The sequence below is a fragment of the Plodia interpunctella genome, chromosome 3, assembly GCF_027563975.2.
Source record: "Plodia interpunctella isolate USDA-ARS_2022_Savannah chromosome 3, ilPloInte3.2, whole genome shotgun sequence".
Taxonomy (NCBI): domain Eukaryota; kingdom Metazoa; phylum Arthropoda; class Insecta; order Lepidoptera; family Pyralidae; genus Plodia; species Plodia interpunctella.
The window spans coordinates 10,966,432-10,991,500 of NC_071296.1; the positions used below are offsets into that span (position 1 = coordinate 10,966,432).

The 25,069-nt window shown below is 36.0% G+C and overlaps 1 protein-coding gene across 14 annotated transcripts in view; it reads right to left on the reverse strand.

Moving 5' to 3' along the window:
* mmd (mind-meld) overlaps positions 1 to 25,069 on the reverse strand; it is a 486,484-nt gene that overhangs the window by 7,128 nt on the left and 454,287 nt on the right. For 10 of the 14 annotated variants that reach the window (XM_053770021.2, XM_053770013.2, XM_053770018.1 and 7 more), the window contains 12 exons: positions 23,718 to 23,890; positions 20,760 to 20,908; positions 20,137 to 20,321; positions 16,919 to 17,086; positions 16,269 to 16,573; positions 15,677 to 15,796; positions 14,847 to 15,024; positions 6,195 to 6,348; positions 3,429 to 3,567; positions 1,951 to 2,100; positions 981 to 1,052; positions 618 to 676 (listed from right to left, as the gene is read on the reverse strand). In XM_053770021.2, the coding sequence (XP_053625996.1) occupies positions 618 to 676; positions 981 to 1,052; positions 1,951 to 2,100; positions 3,429 to 3,567; positions 6,195 to 6,348; positions 14,847 to 15,024; positions 15,677 to 15,796; positions 16,269 to 16,573; positions 16,919 to 17,086; positions 20,137 to 20,321; positions 20,760 to 20,908; positions 23,718 to 23,890 (1,852 nt within the window). Of the gene's footprint in view, positions 1 to 617; positions 677 to 980; positions 1,053 to 1,950; positions 2,101 to 3,428; positions 3,568 to 4,542; positions 4,649 to 6,194; positions 6,349 to 14,846; positions 15,025 to 15,676; positions 15,797 to 16,268; positions 16,574 to 16,918; positions 17,087 to 20,136; positions 20,322 to 20,759; positions 20,909 to 23,717; positions 23,891 to 25,069 lie in introns of all 14 variants that reach the window. The other 4 variants (XM_053770029.1, XM_053770020.1, XM_053770019.2 and 1 more) reach the window with 3 other exon arrangements.

The window sequence follows — 25,069 nt, forward strand, 5'->3', positions numbered from 1 at the left end:
AATAAAGAATTTTGAATTCTTTTATTAAATTTATTCGACAAATTAATCGATTCAAAAATTGTGTAACACTTCAATCCTGGAGATAATAAAAACAACTGAACAACAATCAGATCTCAGACTGATCAGAACTACAACTTGAACTTTAAATTTTGATTTTGTGAAAGATTTAAATGTGAAAAGGTAAAGAATGTGGCGAGTTTAAAGTTAATATATTTTCATCATTTATTAAAACGTCAGATACTTATTTCAAATGGTACGGTACGACACAATCACTTAAAAAAACATCATTGAAGGAAAATTAAAGTAAATAAAAAGGAGAAGTTAGTCAAGAGCTAGATATAGGAAAAAGTACGCGATACGACATGGTATCAAAAAGTAAAGCAATTGGCACTCAAAATAAATGAATACAAGGAAAATCACTGACAGGACGCAACAAATTCTGATCCATGATTTTTGTGGACGTGAACGTACTTCATTTATTTTTAATATACATCATAAATAAACTCTAGTAGTTTCCAGATACCATTGCATCACGTAGCTCTAACTCTATATTTCGGTGACGAGTATTTCTTTGATTTCAGTTCAAATTGTAATTCAAAAATATAAAAATCCAATACCTGAATGTGTGGGTTCATCTTCACTACCAGAGTGAACTCTCTTCATCTTGTTGTGATCTCTGTAATAAATATACAATACTGAGAATAATATAATCAGAAAAAGTAAAATATTTGTTTTAGCATCCTCCTTTGTTAATAATTTTGTTCACCCAATTGTTATAATTATTGAAAATAATATAAACAATTTTACAAAATAACTAATGGCAAAAATTAATGTACTTAATGATTTTAATAAACATAAGGGGGAAATAATACTTCTAGTTCATAATAAAGCAAATTACAATGATATGCAAGTGCAAATTGAAGTAATTGATGCAAAATTTATGATAATGAATACAATAATAGTTATAGATGATAACTTACGGATATCTACTGGTGTTGCCAGCCCCAGTCATGTGGTTTCCGTGTCTGAAGAAGACTCTTGAATCTCCACGGCTGCAGGAGTAATGATGGCTTTAGGTCGTAATAAAAATACGTGATGGAGACTATTAAGCGAGAACCTAGTTATTGTAGTGTTTATTCTGACTAAGCCACTATTAAACTCCATTTTAGGTGTAATCAAAACGCAAATTAGTTTTGATTGACCTTAGCCCGGGCGCACATTGAATTAGATTAATTTGTAATATACTTATTCGAAGAGAAAGAAGTCGAAAAATAAGATGATTGAGCGTATAAATATAATAATAAATATTTAAATATTGAGCGTATAAATACTGATAAAGAATTAACTGTAAGATTGATAAAAATTCTTGACAATAACAAAACAATAGTATACAAGTATGTGCGCCCGCTCTTAAAGATTTCTACAGTTTAATCTATTTGTGACAAAAAATACAAGAAAGCGTGTCGATAAAACTCGAAGACATTTTGTGCTCGGTCGTACTAGAAACACACCAAAATAGCGAACTCCTAAGACCTTGTCCTTAAAGCGTTAGGAAGCCGTGAGAAAGCGGGAGAGTGAGTGAGAAAAAAAAATATAGCGGTGAGGAGCTGGTACCCACGAAGCTTCGACGTACCTTAAAAGGTTTCTGTTCAGAACACCAGATCCATTAAAAGAGGAAAGATAATTTTAATTTGGATATACTTGGTTTAAGTCCAGTCACATTTCAGGAATCAAATTGTGTTCAGGGCGAAGAAAGTGCTACTGTTAATTTTCGAAAATTTATTGACAGTAGTTTCATTAGAAATGTAGAAAAACAAAAAGATTGGGTTAAATCGAAAGTGATAGATATTAAAATAAGTGGAGTTTTAGATATAGTTATGATGAGACTGGACAATAACGAAGGAGGATCAAAAACAAAGAGTAATATTATGGATATTGTAATTACTGTACCTGACTGTATTGTTGAAGGAGTGCATCTTCCCGCCGTCCAGGGAGATGTCCTCTTGGGAGTTGTTGGAGGTCGTTGAACCAGCTGCAAAGCTCTTCGCAATAGGCTTCTTCGCATATGGAGGATCGTACTTTGGCAATGTACTCCTTCTCCTGGGGCAGGCGTGGCGTGGGAACGCACACTCAGATCAATCGATTACGTTTACAAAAACGAAAGGAATCGGGAGATAGCTATCGGAATCGAAAACACCTTCGCTGAGAATTTCGAGGCTCGCCGGTGTCGTCGTCCCCGATTACTTTGCAAATTGAATTGAAGTGAATTAGAATCAATTGCATTGGAAGGAACAAAAGTTGAAGACATTTCAAATCCAAATAAATGATAAGAACAACGGCCAACTCTAAAGTGCCAGATCGTCATCTTTTCTTCCATTCCTCTTTAAATTTGACAGCAAAGACTGGTGCTTTTGGATATGGATAAATCAATGTTTTAATTGAAATAGTTTTTTTCTTTTTGATTGGACTGAATTTAGCTTTTCGTTTCATTCCTCATGGGAATTGATGTCATGTGGAAATATATCAAGAGTTTGAGCTTAATTTAGTGATGTGTGAGAATCCTTCCAGTAAATACAATATTATTAAATTAATATTTTTTTATTATTATGATGGTTCGAAGTAATTTGTATCTAATTTATTACCTACCAGAAAGATCCTGTATATCCTTAAAAGTAACAATAGCGATTCTAACTAGACAGAGCTGCTTGAAAGAAGAATCCGTGCATCGCACATTCGCTTCTCGTGCAAAAGTTTGTAAGAATTTAGTGGTAGTGGTAGTGATTGGTGACATAGTGTCGAGCGATCTATATCTTCTCCAATTTCAACGTTCACCGTGTACATACCTCGGCCGTCGGTAACTTAAACCATAAACCACCGCGTGTCGAAGCCACGCCAGTGTCTGTAATCTGCTTTTACTTGTTAGCTCACTGGTTTTATGATCTTGGAAGATATAGACGCGAGCGCGCCGCCGGGCCGCGGTCGTCAGCGCCCGGCGACGCGGCCTCCGACCAAGAAAGGAAACGAAAACAAGTCACAGTTCACATAAGCCAATGCATACATCCAAGAGCCCAGAATCTTAAGGGTTTGAGTCGAGGTGTTACTCGAGTACAACGAGGAAAGCCTTGTCGGCATGCAGCGCGACGGCCGGACGGCGGCGCGCGCGGCGGCGTGCGGGGCGGGCAGCGGGGCGGTCCGGCCGCTGCGCGGACACAGAACCACAGATCAAATGCAGTTGTGGCGCGCCGACACGCGCCGACGCGCCACCCGCCAACTCTAGCTCTACACAACGAAACTCCAAAATAAAAACAAAAACCAACCGACGTAAAAACAGAACACCAACGCTAACGTCTAAAACATACAAGTATACGAAGGTGACGATTTAAATTTCTTCTTAAAGTCTACCTTTGGTCTGTTTTCTGCTCACTAACCTTAGGCACAGGAAGAGGTTTTTGTGTACTACGACTGACCTGTAGCAGAGAGCGCTCAGGGCAAATACTATGAATACCCCCCCTACCACAGACATGAGCACCCCGACGAGGAACACCGTGTTCGATCCGTGGTAGTTCTCTGTGCCCAAACAGAACGGCGTCAGTGGTGGCCAAGTGGCGATATCGCTCTAGTGGTCTAGAACTCATACATCGAAACTTTATTCATCGGCACTTCTCACTGGCTCCACAGATATAATTACAAAATCAAGGAAAAAGCGTTGATTGTTAAAAAGCATATACTCTGATCTTTAATTGCATGAAAACAGCTGATCGCTTGCTAGATGATTGATAAGACTTGATATATAATAATATATTGTTGCAAATTCACCGAGTTTTTAGCGTATGTTTTATAAAGTTTCCATGTAAATGAGATTTGAAGGTTTTAGGGTGAGGCAGTCCGTGAGTTGCGCTCAGTAGCGCCCTGGACTGATTGATAATTTATCTATATTTAAAGATACATGTCTACCATCAAGTCCATTACACATAATTACAATTAAATATATATAGCTGGTTATTGAATTGGTGGATTGTTTCTTAAATTGAAAGAAACTTGTGTAGATCCAGTGAGATCATGGAGTGCAGTTCCCATTTTCTGTGTTTTGATTTATGGAGTCCAGTTTTCAAATTTAACTATGAAGTTAGGTTAGTTCAAGTAGTTTAAAAAGTACCTTTAATATGTTCTATCTTTAAATAGTGCGTCACTATAACAAGAACCAAACTTTGCAGATATGTTTCCAGAACGAATGTAATTCTTTTTGTATAACATCACATTATTACTTTCTCCTCGATATACGATTTTTAACAATCAGTTTAACAGACATTATTTCTACTAGTTATTAACAAAATATGCTGAGCGCAATCTCAAAGACCATCTCGCCCTACCCCAAGAACCACCAGAGAGAGACGTCACCCGAACAGTGACGTGACGTCAAGGGCGCGGCCGGCACCGGCGAGCGAGCGGCGGGTCCACAACACGATACGATAACCACACGACACGACAGGCACGACAGGCACGACAGATACAGTGCAACAACACCGAATTACCGGTCGTTACCTGAAGCAGTGCGCCGTTCCGGCGAACCCCAAGAACACGAACAGGACGACCACTAGCAATATTACCACCATGATCACGGTGCTCAATTTATCCCCTCCGTGTTGATCTGCAAGAGAGGGTCCCCCGCGTTAGTGCGCCGGCGCCGCCCGCGCTCAAAGCCACGCCCTCACCGAGCAATGCTTACCAATCGCAACGAAGGACCATAAAGAAACAACACGTTCGAAATTTCAAATTAAATTTACCGTTTACTTTTTAATTTTTCGGTCACAAATTTTGCATTCCGAGGGCGAATGGGCGGAAATGCCCAGCGTCAGCGTTAATAAATTTAACCTATCAGGATATTATTGTACACGTGCATTATAATCAATATAAGCGGTTTTACTAATCGCAGTCAAACTAATGAAAATGCCTTGATATAGATGATTTTTTTTTTCAATGATAGAAACAAAGAAAGAGTATCATCATTCCTTTATTATCTTGATTATATTTTTAGGTTAAACTAGAAGTAAATTTACCTAAATGTACAAGGTGTGCTTATCCAGGCATTTTCTGATACGAGGAGGAACCGACACAGTTCCAGTTTGCGCTCGTCTCGACGGGGACGTGGCACTGCGGGATGCCCACATTTTGTCATATAGCCAAATATTTAGTATAATACGAAAGAATATCAATTAAAATTACGAAAGATACGTAAATCAATTGTTCAATATTTTATTCCATATTTGTTTATATCGTCGAATAAAATTTTTCGTCTGAGAAAATTTAAACGTATTTTTCTAGTTTGACTGCGTTTGGGGATATCGCGTATATTGGGTTATAACGCTAATAAAGTATATAAATATCTAAGATAAGAATCTTTTGCGCCGGTGCTGGGATGAATTACTATGAAACCCGCGCATTCTCCTTTGTTACTATTTTTTTTTTTAATTTAGAAGCAGTGCTCGGAATTGTTTGGCCAATTTTTTTTTAACAATATAAGGATAAATGGAAAGTATAGACACCTGAAATCATAAGAATATACATAGAGTATGGGTTGTGTAATGTTAAGATTAGTAAATTGAGGAAAAATAAAGTTTGAGATTATGGTATTGGTTATAATGTAGGGAAAGTAACTTGTAGTAAATATAGGCAATCGAGGCTGTTTTTTAGCAAAAACTCTTTGAATCAGCTATGTAAATTTCATAGATAAATCAGGATGGAAACTTAAACACACAAAAGCTATACAAATTGTGTTTGATTATGCGTTCTTGTGCCTAAAATTGATACAATTGTTATATGTAATAGATTAGTATTTCGCACTGAGTGTATTGTGTCTAATTTCTTCTTCTTCTTAGTGGTAAATCCCTTGGGTTCGATTTGGAACTTGTGATCACAGATGTTTGTCTGCGGTTCTGGGTGTGTTGCGTCTGTTTCTGTGTTTGTGTCCATCGGACCCGCGATACAAGCTTAGTGCGGGCCGTTGAGTATTGGACATTATATTTTCAACTCTTTGCAAGACAGTTAATTAGTTGTTTCAAGTAAAACAACCATACTTTCGAAAAACTACTGCGAATATTAATTGTTTCGACTGAGTTAAAAAATAAAATTTCGTGTGCTTATGTCGTCGTATTCGTGTGAATGTGCCGTCCTATCTGATACTGGGGTTGACTCACCATACGGTGTTTCCTTCTTGGTCATGTTGTATGCGGCCTTGGTGGAATTGTCCGGGACGTACGGGGTGGGGGACGGGGGCAGGGCGTCCGGGTGCGAGCAGTCTGGACCTGTCCAGCCACGGTTGCACACACATTTGTTCAGGTTTGAGCATAACTGGAATTAAGCAAATAATTATATTAGTGTGACTTTTTTTTTGGTGTTGAATCATGACATGTAACCTTGGTACCTCGCAACTTTTATCGACGCCCTCAGTGGCCTACCTACTTAGTTTCGTTTTCATAGTTGCCAGCGAATTATTGCTGTCTATGAAAATCTTTTGATGTTGTAAACGGTACGTGATCTTAACTCAGAATACGTAAATACAAAGATTCACCCATACAAACTTGCCTATCTGCTGTTACGATATTAAAATGTAAAGTTGAAATCTTGATTTCGTTTACTGTGAATTTCTTGTACTTTAAATTTCACCTCTCCAATCGCTTGTCCTACAGAGTTGAAATTTTCCACGTCCGTCGCATCAGTAGGTTGTTATGATATTGTGACATGCACAATGTAACTCGCTTTTAATGCAACAAGATCTCACTGACGACAATAAAATCATGTGGCAAAGATGATATTTTTGTTAAAATAATTGTTTAAATTGACCCCCAAAATGGTTGGAAGTTAAAAATTTATATGAACATACAGCTAATATATCGTTACATTGTTATATCAATTCAAAATGTTTCTTGCTATTCAAATATACATCAGTTCTTTTAGCAATTGGCACACTGTTAACAGTTTGGTACAACATGAAGCCTGTCGAGTATTTGCAAAACAAAAAATGGAACTAAACTAACTATAAATGACAATACAGCGATAGATCCTCAATGACGTGTAATCACTGATGAATTACAGCGGTAATCCATTCGGTAATCATCGCACGTTAATTGAGTGACAGATGTGTGATAATTGCAGTATGATTAATGTCATTTTGGCGGTCGAAACATACAAAACTGTGCAGAATGCACATCGTTCGTGAACTTGTTGTTTATTATTTCGATTCGCTGTACCTATACATATTTTACAAGTAAATATATATTCTTCTGGTCTGTTATTGTGTCCCACTGCTGGGCAAAGGCCTCCCGTTCCTTCTTCCAAAAATGCCCAGCGGTGGGAACAACAGGCTAGAAGAAAAACATGAAAATGATATTTGACTTATTTACGATATTTAATGAAGGTAACAAATAGTCTACTGACTGAAATTTTCACAGATGTGATATATTATATATTTAAAAATTAGACCAAGGTTAATGTTTAAGGGGGCTTCCATAAAACAAACGTGATTTTTATGCAATTTTTACAGATAACACGGCACCTGCACGCCTCTGACTTGCACTTATATCCAATCTATCATTTCATATAATTTACAATTGTGTATAAAACTAGCGACCCAGCCCAGTTTCGCACGGTATAATAGTACTTAGATGATAAATTATCTAAACAATAGTGAAAACTGCAACGGACACAGGCTGAGAGCGACTTTGTTTTAAACCCCTAGTCTAGTCTGTCTGTCTGTCTGTTTACGTGATATCGTAGCTAACCTGAACCTCACTGAACCGACTTGGTTACGATTTTTTTTATTTGATAGCTAATTTATTTATTATATGTTTGATTAAAATCGTTTAAGTCATTCAAAAGTTGTAGCCAAATTAATATTGACTGTCGGGGAGTTTTTAAAATAAAGACTATATTGATTCTGTCCATGGGACCAGAATGGACAGTTTAAAATGTTTCCTTCTTATTCTTTTACGATTGATCCTTTCAGTTAACTTTATTAGACTTAGTCAGTACTGTTCGGGCCTGGAAGTGTGTAGTTAAAAATAGTAAACAGTTTTTTATTTTATTATTCTTTCTTCTATTCAGAAGCAATCCGAGCCCAGGTGGCTCCCCAAGGATCAACGGGTTCAAATCAGATAGATGCCAAAGTTTATAATATGTTTATAACTCAGATGGCTGTAACGCCACGCATTATGACCTCTTTAGTCATATCGCGCGCGCGCTGGCATGTATTTTATTTCTTTCATTCTAAATTCAAAATTTTAAATTATTGTTCCACTTGATATTTTGAAATCACATTTGGACTCATTCATTACCATAACGATATCGGCACGTACCATACAGTACGGTGTAATAATAATAAAATATATATATAATAAAATATCTTAAATTATTTATAGACCCTTGAAGGGTCTGTATTTTACTTATCAATTATACTATTATACAACAGTCTGGCTTTGCCTATTTCAACTCCAACCTACCCTGAGACTACCCTACCACCTAACATAGCTATACCATTAGGTATAGCTATGTAAGGTACTATGATCATTCTTAACGTTTTTATTTCTTTTATGTTAATGGCCAACAGCGTTGCCAGATATTGAAACCTAATGGGTAAAAAAAGCGGGAAAATTTCGTCAAACGCGGGACATAACATAAAAAAATCCCAAAAAGTCATAGATAAAAAAAGAATCCATGTACCAAAATCGTTTCGCGCTTGACCCGTTTTGGAAACGACACATCAATTTAAATTTCACTCGGCACTCTGAACGAGAATTATTCCCGCCAAAACACGAAATTATACGAAGTCCTGATTTAATTACGCTAAGTCGGGAGTAAAAAGGATCGTCCACACAAATTGCCGGATTTTACAATTCAAGTGCTATGGGCGAAATTTCAGCAGGACGCCCCTATTTGCAGTTTTAGGGTGTGATTTTCAAAAATAGTAGAAACTAACAGTATCGCTGGGCATGCTTGCGTTTATTCTAATTAAACATTGTTACTATCTTCAAGCTATTAGTCATTTGTTACTCTTACTGTACATACTTCCCAAATAAATATCTTGATTGATTGAAATTCTAGGGCGGATGTGTGAAAATTAGATCGTTCGAAACCATTGGGTGTCTTTTTGTATCTAACACCCTGGGCGGTTACGCCTCTTACGCCGCTACCATCCATACAAGAATTTGTCCCCACTTGCACCCTAATATGGGCCGAGTTTGGGGACAAACTTTAATTGGGCCGTTTGGAGTTTAGCATATTCAGATTTATCGAATTACTTTTCAGGGAATCAGGATGCTGTAGTGAGTGTGAAGCTTTTCGCATCAATATATTTGAAAAAAAAAAAAAAACTCTGAAAAACTGAACGTTAATCTGTCTGTCTGTCTGTTGGTCGTGGTGAAATTGGGTAGGTATGCATGTAGTTAAAGACCCCCGTTCAAACATAGGGTATTTTTTTTTATTAATTGGGGGTTGGATAAAAGTATGTATGAAAATAATTTCTGTATCATGTATGAAAAATTCACGCGGGCGAAGCCGCGGGCAATAGCTAGTTTCTTATAAGTAAAGTAAAAAAAAAACCGGTATTGAAACTTTGTTGTTGTTGACAATGTTTATTAAGTCAGAATTAACACAAAATAACTAGATTTATCATATAACTAGCCGCGCCCTGGGGCTTCGCTCCCGTGGGAATTTCGGGATAAAAAGTACCCTATGTATTATTCCAGATTGTTTTCTACCTGTGTACCAAATTTCATAACAATCGCTCCAGTAGATAATGCGTGAAGAGGTAACAAACAAACGTATATATATATTTTTATTATTTTTCTTTCACGCGTCTACTGGAAGAAATTTCTATACTTAGAAATAAGTAGTACCTTTGTACTTAGTTTCCCATTTGTAAGTTTTATATTTACACTTTTATGTTGTGTACATAAATAAATAAATAAAATACTTTCGCATTTATAACAATATCACTTGGGATTGGGATACTTAGGCAATTCGATTAAAAATGAAACGAAAAAATTAAATGAAAAACACAACACAATTACATAAAAACAAAGAATTAGACCTTTGTTTATTCGATTATAATACAAATCAATTTTTATTTTTATTTTATTTTATTTAAAAGGCACACAAACAGATTACAGACAATGAAGTACAGAATATTGACTTAACAATAATTATCAAACTAATATATAATCCAATAAAGTGTAAATTAAAAATTATACATAAATTTATATTTAAAAAATGTTAAGCCCTTCTGGCACAATAGGAACCAACACTGTTTGAATGAGTTTCTTTCGGCATTTCTTCTCAGCAGTGGTCGTTCCGAGATGCTAGTAGTTTGTAGCTTTGGTAAACATCATTTAACTTAGAATATGACGTGAAAAAGTGCCTGTGAAGGCCTAATTTCTGAATACATTTATTCAGAAATTAGGCCTTCACAGGCACTTCATCAAATCAAATCATTATTTGATTTTGATTTTGTACACAGAAGAACAAAATAAATTTCTTGTAATCACATATTCAATGCTATGTTTAAAGATTTTTTTCACTGAGAAAAATGTCAAGATCAACGTTACCATGTATCAGCTCATCGAATTCTCGACACATCCTGACCCCATTGGGTTGAAAAACGATGTGTCATTTTTGCAAACCACAAGACGGAAAATTTAAATTTTACCAATTAATTAGCATTATCAACTTAAGCGTTTTTTTATATTCATATCATTTTAAGTTTTTATTAAGCAAAACAGATAAGTCATTGAGATGACTATCTGCAACACTGATATTTATGTTTCAGAGTTAAAAAACAACATTATTTTCAATCTATGGTCAAGTACAATCGTTTTTAATCCGAGATGACTGCGGGGCAGTTTGGCTCCTCTCCAAATTATACATTCATCGAATTTGTGGCTATTATACCACTGCAATTTGTAGTAGCTTTCTCAGCTAAATTGATTCTGCTAATACCTTATAGCGAGGACATAGATCGGACTGTACGTCCGGAGCTGGATTGATTATAAGGAGAAACAGATCACTATATAGGGGTCTCAAACATTATTGTTTCTGAAAAAGATTCATGAGTAATTCAGGCGGGTGCAGACGCGGGCGTTATTGACCGAGCGAGCGAAACGAGCGAGCTCTGCTAATCTACTTGGGGCAAAAAATACATTTTTTGCGTGTATGTTTGTAACGGGATAACTTTCGAACCGTTGGTCTGATTTTGATGAAATTGAAAAGGTATGTAGGATCTGTCAATAGAATTTTTAAGTTCGTGTTGCAACAAATTAGATTAAGTCGTTTTTGAAATATTCAAAATTTTGTGAAAATTTATTGTGTTCGCGAGGTCTATGTTCGCGGCGAACAACTAGTAATATTAATAAATGCGACAGTTTGTGAGGATTTACCTATATGTATATGTTTGTTTGTTACTCTTTCAAGCAAAATCTACTGGACGGATTGTTATGAAATTTGGTATACGGGTAGAATAATAACCTGGAATAACACATAGAGTACTTTTATCCCGTAATTCTTACGGGAGCGAAGCCCCGGGGGGTGAAATGAACAAAAGTTTCACATCCCCCAAGTAAAGTGTAACAATATAATTGTTTCCTTCTATCTGGAAACAGGTGCAGATCGCAAGTCACGGATACGAGAAACTTCCAGTTAGTCACGTCAAACTATCGACAGTGGAACTATCGATAGTAGACTGCGAAATTCAATTAGAATATCGATAGGACTATGTCGATAGCGTAGATGTAGTGTACGCGCAATACTATCCATAATCAAGGCTCTCACATACTCGTACGCTCTCATATCTGAGCGTTTTCCCGGTTTCTTCCATAGCCGTAGAACGCCGGAGCCCAGGATCCGCTTTAATACTTTTCGTCGTCACGCGTCGACATCCCAAGGTGCAATACTAAAGATACTATATAATAGATAATATTTCAAAAACGACTTAACCTATTTTGTTGTTACACGAAGTTAAAATTTCTATTAAGAAATCCTACATACCATTTCAATTTCATCAAAATCAAACCAACGGTTCGAAAGTTATCGCGTTACAGACATACATACATACAAAAAATGTATTTTTGCCCCAAGTAGAGCTCGCTCGTTTCGCTCGCTCGGTCAATAACGCCCGCGTCTGCACCCGAATGAATTTATCATGTGTCTTTTTCAGAAACAATAAAGTTTGAGACCCCTATATAGTGATCTGATTTTGCGTGAAAGAGTAACAAACATACATAAACACATCCACACAAAATTTCTCATTTAAAATATTAGTGCTGTCTTTGCCACAGATATAATAACAATGTGAAATATCTTTATAATAATACAGTTCCAAAACGCACAGACATTACAGTCGAAATTCACAAAGTTTGAAATTCGAATATTATCTAAAATGTTTGTCCGAATAGTGAAGTTGGTCAGAGTACTCGGAGTTACAAGTAGCGGAACAGGTATTCGTACGTGTACTAGGTACGTACTAGGTCGGAACAGGTTCGTAGCTAATCACGGCTCGCGGATTTGTGTGAAACTTCGCGGAACTTGCTCCGTCTCATTATATACGTTAAGTCTGACTCGAATTTGAGCAGTTAATTTTCGAGTATTGGAATTGTGGATTAGAAGTTCCACTAGTTACAATTTATTAAAGACTAGCGTTGCCCCGGCATCGCCAGGGTAAAACCACAATAAAAATAACTATTATTAGTTACTATAATAGTCGCTTCGTTAGACATACATAAGGGAGGAATATAGGTGGTCCTGTTCTAGGGCGGAACCACACGCCGATTATGTCTATCAAATCTTGCAAATCGCTCGGAAAACAGATTAGTAAAGCATTGTCTATTGTATGTATCTTTCAAATTACTATTGTCCTGGCTCAATTCAATCTATCAATCAGACGGGCAGAGAATTTGAAATATTAAAAGAAATTCACAATTTTTGCAATCGTCTCCGAAAATCCTTTTACCAATCAACGCTTAGATAAAATTCAGTAGATTTCCTCAATAAGAAAACAGGCGTAACACGATTGTACAGGCAGGGGCGGCAAATCAGATGCCGCTCGTGTAACATCGGACGCGCGCAATCAGATTTGCGGGCCCGAGTTGAGCAGCTCCATTTCGATGCATCCTATATTCATATTCTCGACCAGAATATGCATATAGCAGATTTTTTGAGCGATCGAGCGAAGCGAGCGTGGTCTACAAATCAACTTCGGGAAAAATCCATTTCATGTATGTATGTTTGTAACGCGATAACTTTCGAACAGTTGCCCTAATTTTGATGAAATTTAAAAGGTATGTAGGAACTGTCAATAGCATTTTTGAGTTCGTGGTGCAACAAAATCGGTTAAGTCGTTTCTGAAATATACACAATTTTGTAAAAAAATATATATTGTGTTCACATCTTTTAAAGTAATTAACAACAAACAATCGATGTGGTCAAAAGGCGACGAATCGAAATATTTAGTTTCAAAACCAAAAAGAACCAAATATAAAGAAAAAAATAACTTTTATTCTGTTTAAAATGAACGATGCATGTTACGATAAACATTTTAATATTAATGAAGCAGTTTATTGTTGTGTATAATTGATAAAATGCAGTGACCACAGCGCGCAATCCGACCATAAACAAATAGAATATGCCAATTTTATTTGTCCATTCCACCGGTTCACTGACATTTTCAATTTGGACGGATATTACCTGTATGCAAATATGCGTTGAAATTAAACGAAGTTAAGCCAATTGGTGTTATCTCATAAAGGACTTGCGTGTTGGACATCGGTCGAAATAATTATCATCAGTCATTTGATATATACGGCCCGTCCCGGCTTCGCTCGGATAAAAACACAATAAATTATACACCTAAACCTTCCTCAGAAATCACACTATCTATTGGTGAAAACCGCATGACAATCCGTGCAGTAGTTTTTGTGTTTATCGCGAACAGATAACAGAAATCGAGAACAGAGAGAGACGCGGCAGAGGATTTTGTTTTACAATATGTAAGGACTAGCGGCTCGTTCTGGCTTCGCTCGTGTAAAACCATAATAAATTATATACCTAATTATTCCTCTTGAATCACCATATCTATTTAAAAAAACACATCGAAATCCGTTGCGTCAATTTAAATATTTAAGCATACATAGGGACGGGCAGCGGGAAGCGACTTTGTTTTATACTATGTTTCTTCATAGTCGTATTCCTCATTTGCCGATATATTTTGTGGCACACATCCGAATTCGCAATTTGAATATGGAAGCGTCAAAAAATATGTTGCCAGTTGCCCGGGCTTTACGTTAGCTACAAAAAAAGTTATGACAATAAAAAAGAAATATATATTGCTGAATTTTATACCAGTAAATTGGATACCGTTGGCTAAACCTGTTACGGCCTGATATTGTTAAAAATTGAGCGGAGCCGCGCGTGCTGGCACTCAAACTATTAAAAAGTGACGGAATTATGTTACACTCTGACGCAGGATAATGGCAACACCGAAGTTTTAATACTTTAGTTATCTATTTATATATGATACCGTGGAATCTTATTCTACTAATAATAAATTTAAACATCAAAACATATGTATTCTTTTTATGTATTGAACATATGTTGCATGTATATATTTCACAAATAAATAATTATTTCTTTAAATATTGGGATGATGGAAAGTCGGTAACGTGTCGTTGTTGGTGTCAATTGCTTGCAGTACCTATTAATATTTCGCAAATAAATAATTCTTTCTTAGTAATGAGATGAAAAAAAAAAGTCGGTACATGACGCATCGGAGCGGAAAAATTAAAAGAGCAAGCGTGAAAACTCACCCCTTTAGAAGAGCACTCATTGTTGTTATGGTCTGTGGGGCACTTGGTGTGGTCGATGTACGGGAAGATGGAGGTACAGGTTTGGTTGACGCAGACCAGGTTGTCGCCGCACGGCGTGCCGTCCCGGACCAGACCGTGCGGCCCGATCTCCGAGGGCTTCGGAAGACCGGTTGTTGCCCTGGAAAATTTTACATTGTATGTCATCATTATTAAAGTCTTGTCTATATATATATAAAATTTTTGCGATGATCGTCAATGAATAAAACTGGCTATAAAGATTTTTAATACCATTTTTTCTCAAAGTCAATCGTCAAAATTGTTCTTATTACAAAAAAAAACTGTTTTTTAAAAACTTCTCTAAATGTTACATATCCGAAAATGTGACTCTTCTCTTGGGTGAATAAGTTCACATTTTTTGTATAATAATAATAAAACTCTTCTCTCTTCTTCTCTTTCTTGAAATGTCTATAGATAATTGAATGAGAATGATATACAATTTTTTACAAATGTATTTTATGATATAAAGAATAACTTTCTTTTAGGTATGGAATTTTAAAGGATCTTTAATTAATATATACGAAGCACAAATGTGTATCTTGACTGAGATATAGCCTAAACTTATATACCTATACTTTTTAAAAGAACTCACAATGATTACTTTAACAGGGTATTACAAACAGAAACAAATTTAATACACGTACATTAACGTAAACAGAAGTAATTCAAAACATGTAAGTTATTAATAAATACAACACTAGAATTTAAAATTAGAAATTCTAATGACGGCAGACGTTCTTCTAATAATGAAACGCGAAAGTTTATGGACTCACTTGCACTCGAATTCATTGCCTTTGACCACGATAACCGTTCTGGTGTAATATTCGTCCAGGCCCTGCACCACGGGATACCTGTTCCCTTGCTGGCACTGGAGTGAACCGCAACGTACGTTCCTGCGACACATAATATGTTGTATATTGCACTTGATAGTATATTAAACCGTAGTGGGAGTGACAAAAATATTAGGGTGAAGTGCAGCCGTCAATTTTGAAGTTCAATTTAACCGGCGCGCCGCTGACGTCTAGACAAAATGGCGTACACGTTTTTCTGACAACCAAAGTGTAAATTGTACGGAGTACCTGCTAATTCCGTGGTAAATACAGACACAATGACATAAATGAACATAGTGCCATCCCTCTTAATAGTGTCTTAATAGTGTCGATGGACACATTCTTATACTACGTACTTTATAGCGTGAAAACGTATGTTCCCGAAAATAAAATAAATATGATTTAAATCTGCTCAGACCAATTAAACACTAACCAATTTCATCATACTGACATTCTAATGGAGTGAAATTTAAATTATTTTCATCACATTCAGACGTAAATCTAAAAACTGGAGAAAAATCAAATTAATACTCACTCAATTTCGCATTTCATGTAATGCCCATTATTGTCTTTTCCACAATGTCCCGTCACGGCTCCCTTGGAGTTGAACTGCTCGAAGCATTCCTTATCAGCGCCGTCAGATCCTGGTCCCCAGATCCTCTCGCACTGTAGGTTCAGCGTCGGGCATTGACCCGAGAAGCAGTAACCCTTGCCATCGTCACACGCTTCTCCGTTCTTCCGATGTGCGTCAGGAGGGCAGGTCCCAGAGAGACCGGTGCAGGTTTCTTCAAGGTCGCATTCGTTCGTCGCGTCACGGCAAGTCACCCCGCGGGGTTTTAACTGAAATTGGTATGTAATTAGATAAATACTAACAACTCTAAAGGTTCTAGGTGTTTTAAATTGACCTTATCGGCACCTCTTCCAGTATTTTCCAGAAGAACACAGACCTTATAGCCAATCTGCCGATGAAGGGATCAAACAAGGTTTCAGATTTCAGAAATCTACAAGTATTCTCTACTCTATGTTCACCACCGTTCGATCTACATTATTTACCGGACATTTTCACTGCGTAATGCTTAAAGCAAGCAGAGCCACCTTAGTTCTGCCAGAAGAGTTCACAGCTGGGTTTACATCTTAGGAACCTACTAAAACTAAGGGATAAACTATCATAACTAACTGTCTCACCTGACACCTCTCACAGCATTCACCCGAAGCACACTGGGCCTCTTTCGTCAGTCGACACGTGAAGGGGTCACAGCAGGGGTTCAAGTTCTGGCAATCAGCGATGGTCCCGCAGTCGCACTCCTCGCCTTCGTCCAAACGCCCGTTTCCGCATTGGTGGTGGATCACCAACTAGACCAAAAATATGACATTGTTACACAATACCTAACATGTTATATTCACTAGCGATGGGAGTAGGGATCGTATATTCTGGTTCGCACAGTGCCTTTACTGTGTATGGAGTTTCGCCGCAAAAATTGGCTACATAAGTAATTTTCAAGCGGCAAACGCTAATAGTTGAAGTGGTCACTATTGCGAAATCGATTGGACAGATCATCAAATCATCAACGTGAGAGGTAACTTGTTGCTTCCTATCGTTTTATTAGATCTCTTTTTCAGTTGGAGCTTGTCAACCATCAATATACACAGATTCAGATCATATAAAATTGACGGTATAATATAATTACAGCGTGAAAAAATAAGTCATGTCTCTAAAAATACATACTTTCAAAGGAAACAATTCAAGTCATGTAAAAACGAGCAGTTTTTGTTAACATACTAATATTATAAATGGTCGTATCTGTGAACTCCAAAAATTCAAATAAATACTTTATAGTTATTGAAACATGGGCCAAGTTTTTGGCAACATAATGAGATCTTTTTTTTTTACACGAGAAGAAGTCCTAACACGTGTCTCGTTTTACAAACGAAACAATACTTTATTTCCAAGACACAATCATCTGATAAATATGTAAGCGCGCCCAATCGAATCGGGAGTGGAGGCGTATTATTATTCGGTGCTATGTAAATTTATTCCAATAAAGTCTCGGCGATGTTATTATATATTCGCAAACGAACAGATAATTCTCAGCGCGGGCAGGCCGCATTACCATAACTTTTATTAAAGGAGTGGGCCAAGTCTTGGAGTGTAGAAAGTTGAGAGTAATGATATAGACATGTTTATGTTCGTGCGATTTTAGCTGGTTGTGCCAACTGTGAAATAATGGTATGTAGAATCAAATGCTTCAATTTGCATTATAGAATATCTACTCAAAATACATTTTTTAAATATGTAATTAACAAGAATGTCTCTTCGTCATCCTCGCGTGTTCCCGCTGTATTCGGAGATGTGATGCCCAAAGATCAGGGTTCGCGTAAAAAATCAAGAATTAAATTTTGTAGATTTGGCTATGCTATTACAATAGGCTGCCTGCTTGACGTCAACCCTGTTTGGGGATGCTATTGTTTCCTATCAGCTGTTAAGACACGTATTCCTTAGTGGTCTCGTACGACATCCACGGAAGGGTTTGGAGTGGTCCTATTACAGGGCGGGACCACACGCTACAACTATGTATTTCTACCTGACGAACTATTAATTATATATTATTAATTATATACTGTTACTTATAAATAAAAAAATCATTCATTCAATAATAATAACTCCTCCAAAGTTTTTATATCTCTCCCACAAGAAACTTGGCCGCGACAAACAATGCTCCCACTTCTGATTTCGTGATTAATTTCCGACGTTAAGATCTGTTTTGAATTACTGACTGTTAATGGACGATGCCGGTGACGTGGAACTCGAGTTCGAAACTTAGAAAGTGATGGACAACTCTACATTGAACACCTTTTATGTAGTTGATATAAACTGCAGCTGTCATTGTGGTATTTTCATAATTAGCAAAGATTTGGCCCGTTAAGGAAGTCCGTTCTATCGAATAAAGACACAAAAATAGCATTTCTATATTACTCTTGATTGTATAAAATTCTGATTGCCGTGTCAAATATATTTAACATTTTAATGAAAAGTGAAAATATAAAATCGTGAAATTGATCAATTACAGTGATTAATTAATTATTTATTTATATAATCCATTGCCAACAAAGACAGTTGTGTGGTTACTTTCATATATTATCCTTACATATTATAAAATAAAATCCTCTGCAGCGTCTGTCTGCCTGTTCGCGATTAACTCAAAAACTACTGCACAGATTTTCATGTTGTTTACACCAATAGATAATGTGATTCCTGAGAAAGGTTTAGGTGTATAATTTATTATGTTTTTACCCGAGCGAAGCCGGAACGGGCCGCTAGTTTAATATAAGTTTAGCTTAGCAATTTATAATGTCACTGGATTCTTACCTAAATAAAGTAAAAAATATATATTTTTATAATATGGCCATTTGTGTAGCAACGCGCTTCATACACGCTTGAACACAGTTGAATTTAGATCACGTGTTTACTATTATAGTGTTCGAAATTTGTATTTCATTCGTGGCCATTCATGACTTATTCATTTTTATTTTCGGCCAGTACTTGGCTAAATAAAATTTCCACCTCTGACCTTTATGGAACAAAATAATCAAATAAGTTCATATTTTATTTGGAGTGGATGAAAGTTGGTAATGTGTAAATGGGGAAACTATGTTTATTGAAACTATTGTTATAAGTTTGAGGACAATATCAGTTCTTTTTTGGGGATCAAAGGAATATTGCTTTTTAGAGTCGGTGGAATATCTTTGGTCGTTTCCTCGCAGGATTAATATTGCATCCGTTTTTTTTTCTTATATAACAATTATTTAATATCAATTGTGTTCAAAAATGCCTTTTCTGTTACTTGAATAAAAATCATTATTATTAAAAATCGATTGACTAAACCGAATAAATACATTTGTACAATTTTTATTAACAAAATATTGTATAATACTGCTACAACGACTGCTACGAAGGCTACGAGAGTTTGTAGCAGCTACGATATTTCGTAGCGGCAACAAGTGATCGTAGCTACGAATTAATGCACATATGTATTGTTACTTTTGTATCAGTTTAGTAAAATACAATTTATATGAGCTGTGCGAACACCATTCGCATCACGATACCATCTTTACCTAACTAGCTTCTATTTTATACAATATAGTTAAATGAATATGATTGTAAAAAAAAAATCAGATCATTATTTACAAAAATACAAAATTATTCTATTTACAAAATTGAATCCTGAGTTTGATCCCTAAGCATATAGTAATTCTAAGAGCAGTTTCAGAACATATTGCACACTATCTGATCATATAATAGGCCTATGGAGCAAGCAAAAACCTAGGTTGATACAAAGAACATGTTTATTGTCATCCTAGAATCAGTTAGAGAAGTAATACGTTCGTACACTGTCTGATCTCACCTCGTTAGGCTTGTTGAGCAAGCACAAGCCCTGTCCGATCCTGAGCTCGTTGATGTAGTCGTTCTTGGAGCAGTCGGAGAATTTGTAGGGTTGTACATTGTCTGACCCTACAATCGACTGCGCCATAATACACCCGTGCCAGTCGCGGCAGAAGCACTGCTCTCGACCGTCGTCGTGGCCCATTCCTGCGGAAAAAGTTTAATTATTAATGTATCTTTCTCTTTTTCTCATTCATACGTTTACATTGATTAATAAACATATCTCTTTATGCCTCTTCCTCCAGTATTCTAGGTTGTATTCTTGGCTGTTACTTGGCCCGAAGCGTAGGATCCGCGTGAAAATAAACCTTAAAATTTCTAAGATTTGGCTGACTAGTGGCCGCCTGCCTACTTCTATTACATCTGCGTTTATTTCGCGATAAACGATAATCTATGTTATTAATCTATGCCAAATTTTGTAAATACTTGTCTAGTAGTTTTTGAGTTGTATTACCTAATAAATATTTGATCAAATCTTTTCACTTTATAATAAATTAGTTTCATTTATTGTATAAATATGGATTACCTGGGAGAACTTTTGAAGAAATTAAGCTACTTTTCGGCTCAAAAAAAAATCAAACTCACCGATATTATGTCCAATCATGTGTGCCATGGTGCCAGCCAGTAGGTGGGGTTCATACGTGTTGGTGTCAACAGATATACCTACGGATTTAGGAGTGCACAGCGTGTCTGGCACCGATATACCGGACTCTCCTCCCGGGAACATTATACCACTGAAAAATTTATTTAAATTAGTCAAAATAAAATTAAATATTTTATTTCGACGTGATTTATTTACTATATCCCCAGACCCCTTTTGCAGGACAAAAAATATTATGATAAATAGTAGATATCTAGTACCTACCCTACCTTCTCCATACTATAAACTACATCTGTGCAAAATTTCAAGAAAATTAGTTGAGTAGAGTAGACCGTGAAGATGTAACAAACAAACAAACTTACTTTCGACTTTACAATCATAGTCAGAATTAAATAGTTACGGATCATTAACGCATTAGGTATATAATAAAATCTGGCTTTAGTAAAACAATGTATTATCTTTTAATATGATTTTGATGTTGGTAAACACGGTTTTGGATAACATAACTTAAATCCTTGTAAAGTAATTACCTAATTTTGGAGCCCTGAAATTATAAACGACTCTATACGACCATTATATAGCCATAAAACAGATTAAACGCATGTGTGTCCCTTCACAATGGCGAAAATTAAATATGGCGGCGGCGTGATTTTTAATAGCGGCAACCCCGACTGTGTATTAAAAAGGTAACAAAAGTCTTTGTTTAGTCGTAATTAATTATGGGAATTTGTTACAAAAAATATTCCGTTCCTGATACATCGACGAGAAAGTCGATATTTTAGAGCAAAAAACTAGTTAGCTAAACTATTTTATGTTGGTAATAAGATATGTTTTTTAATGGATTTGTGTACGAAAATAGAAGTGAAGAGTTTAATTCGTTTGACTTTTGATATAATAGAAATAAAAAGCCAACACATCATAAGAGTTACTCAGGTTGATAACAATCTATGGACACTAAACTATACCTAGATAAAGAAACAATTACTACATAAATTACAATATTTTACTTTGAGCACCATAAAAAGCTTTCGTGTAAATTTCCCACGGGAATGGTCAAAAATGATTGAGACCCTATTTCCTTCTCTATACTTTAATTACATGAATGTAAAATTTTACGAAGACCGCTTGAGTAGATGTTGCGTGGAGAAGTAATAAATAAACAAAGTTACTTTGGCTGGGTTTGGGATTTAACACAAACTTACACAGTACAAGATTCAAATAACTCATACGAAAAAGGAACTCCGTATCTAAAAAAGTTCGCTTCACTTTGTCCAAAATGAAAACAGTATATCAATTACAACATTCGCTTTTTCCAACGGAAAATTCCAAATCCGAAAATACGTTTCATTGGACTTACAATAAAATCCAAAGGTACAAGTTGTGCAGTCTTCATCGACATGTCGATGTCGACGTCGATTATGACGGTTTTTCCCCGTCGGTCGTCCAGATATCGCCAATTCGCATCTATCTTCTAATTTGTTAAAATTACAGCGCGCCACGATGAATTTCGACGGGCGGAATATTTGAGTCTTATGTTGTTGAATCATATTTAAAAAATATTTGGATTTGCCTAGGGTTGTCAGGTGATTTATTGATATACGAATACTAATGATTATCAAAGAGTGTTTTTTGGTTTTGTACTTCTAAATTGGTGGTGCGGTGGAGCGGTGGCAAGTGTGACAAAAAATCATATATCATTGCAGTAAACCGTTGCGGAGTTCCCACGTCTGGTGCTGTTCCTGGGCAAACCATCAGGGCATGCTTATCATAATAATGCATTGTCATTTAAACTAAACGTGTGTACAAAATTTTAGCTCAATCGGTTGGAGATATCTGCTTCAAACTTGAGTTCCAAGGTTCCACCCGAGACATAAACAAAAGCTCATAAAAAAATGTTGCTTCAATATATTAAAACGTTTAGATTAAATAAATCTTCATAAACATCCTACCACTTTTTAAGTCCGCAAGACAAGTAATCTGATATCGGTAGGTAAGTTTTCATTATATACAAAAATACTTATATTAAAAGGATGACAAATATTATCATACCTTACGTACTATATAGGAAAGGGACAAGAAAATATGCAAAATGAGGCCCACCCGACACAAGGGAGAAAAATATGCAAAATATGTATTTTATTTTGGCAACCCTAGACCACATCGGGCGGCTTTTATCGCTCAAATTAAAACGGAACTCGTTTCGCTTTGCAGACGAATTTTCCAGCTGTTTAGTTGTCTATTTGAAGCTTAGCTCAAAGCGAATGTAAGCTGTTTCTGAATATCGCTGCTTCGGCAAAAATTCGCAAATCCGTGTAGCTGTTTGCGTGTCTTAATTAAATCTAGTTTTGAAATCTTGCAGTCCGTTTTAGCACGTAACATTTTATGTATGATTTTCCTCAAGTTGTACCAATTTATTTTTAAAATACGTGTATTTTCTGTTAATTATGGTTTAAGTTACAAATTTCACAACCCTTGAAGAAAGTTTATTGAACTTTGCGACTAAGATTTAAATTGAAAATGTGTTCTATCCATGCATAAAATTGGTATATCTATGAATGAAGTTCATTTATTACTTAATATATATATATATTAAGTATATATATATATATATATATATATATATATACTTAACACAGATTGTCATTTTAACTAATGGTGTCGACACGACGGCGACTGGACGTGATTTTACCTACATTAATATGGAAATTATGCATTCGGTGAAAATTAGGTGTACAATTATTTATTTCGTAATCACGTAAATTGTCTTTGTAATTTTTGCTTACTGATGTTTATATATAACATCTTTTTCCAGATTCTTATAAATATTTTTCTGTATATTTTCCCTTCCACCTTAAGCTTGAATGGAAGTAATCGTTTTAGCGATTATTCCGTCTTGTGTCTTTTGTATATTTATTTGTATAATAAATAGAATGGATACTCACGTAAGCAGCTGAGTAGTGTCTTTCTCGACCTTAAACAGCTTTCTGGCTGTATAATCGCTAAACTTGAGGATCGCTCTGGTGATGTCCTGCTTCTTGTCTATGTCCGCCTGATCTGCACTCTGCCACGACTCGATGTATACCAGGGAAACACGGGTGTTCAGCGTGCGAAAGTACTACGGACAAGAATTTTTATCACGTTTTAGGAATTTAAGGTTTTCATTACACAGCTTTAGTTTTACCCGTCCCATTGTTTGTAGCTTTTGTAAAATATTAATTAATTTAGAAAATGTTATGTACCTATAAATGATTTCATTGCACATGAATACAGCAACCTGCGATGCCGTCTTTTTCAGAAAGCGATAGACTCTTTCCTTGAAGGTCTCAATACATGAACATGCGGAAGTTGAAAATCGAATTAATATTGACTTCATGGTATGATTGTAATTCGACCGTCGAAAGAGAAAGCTATAAACTTTGTCTCTCTCATTTTGCTCATACGAGAAAGAGAAACACATATTACAAATACAATATAAGAAACAGTATATTACGCTATATTTTATGTCCATCGTGTGCTCGATTTTACAACTTGCCGCTTAGTATGAGATAACCTCATGCTCATGAAAATGTCATTTGGCTACATAGTTTTCTTTGTCTTCTTATAAAATGTGATATTAATAACATTATTCCTGACTAAGTCGCCTAACTGATATAAGGTTTACTATCGTTATCAAGTGGCAATTCGTCACATAGACACAGAATAATTGAAAAATTGATATTCAGATAGAGTGCAGACTTTCCCCACGATATTTTTCCTTCACTGGAAGTACGTCGTGATCTATGAAAACTACGCGAATCAGATTGCTATACAACTATAACTTTATATAGATTGCTATACTACTATAAATATAAAAATTGACGAGAAAAAGTGTCTGTGAAGGTCTAATTTCTGAATAAATGATTTGAATCTGAATTTGACAACTCACAAGTGGTGGAAAAAAAAGTAAAAAATAAATTCTCTTTAAGCGAAAATTCCACCGGCGACGAAATTATATAATACCCAAAATGAATAAAGTCAAACTTCCATACAGCATTGTACAGGAAAAACCAACACAACAATTCAGACGCTCCATAAGCCTGTGTGTAAGTATACACTTAAACACACAATCATACAACCTTGAAAAAAAGTACAAAAATAGGGGTGGGAAAAATTCGCAACGCGAATAGTGCGGACAAAGCGGGCTCGATAAAACCAGCCTTCCCCCAAACCGCATGTCTATGCGCCATTTTGCAATAACCATTTACTCCGTTCCACTATTATAGTCAAAGCTTAGCAGACCGCGAAAACTACACAC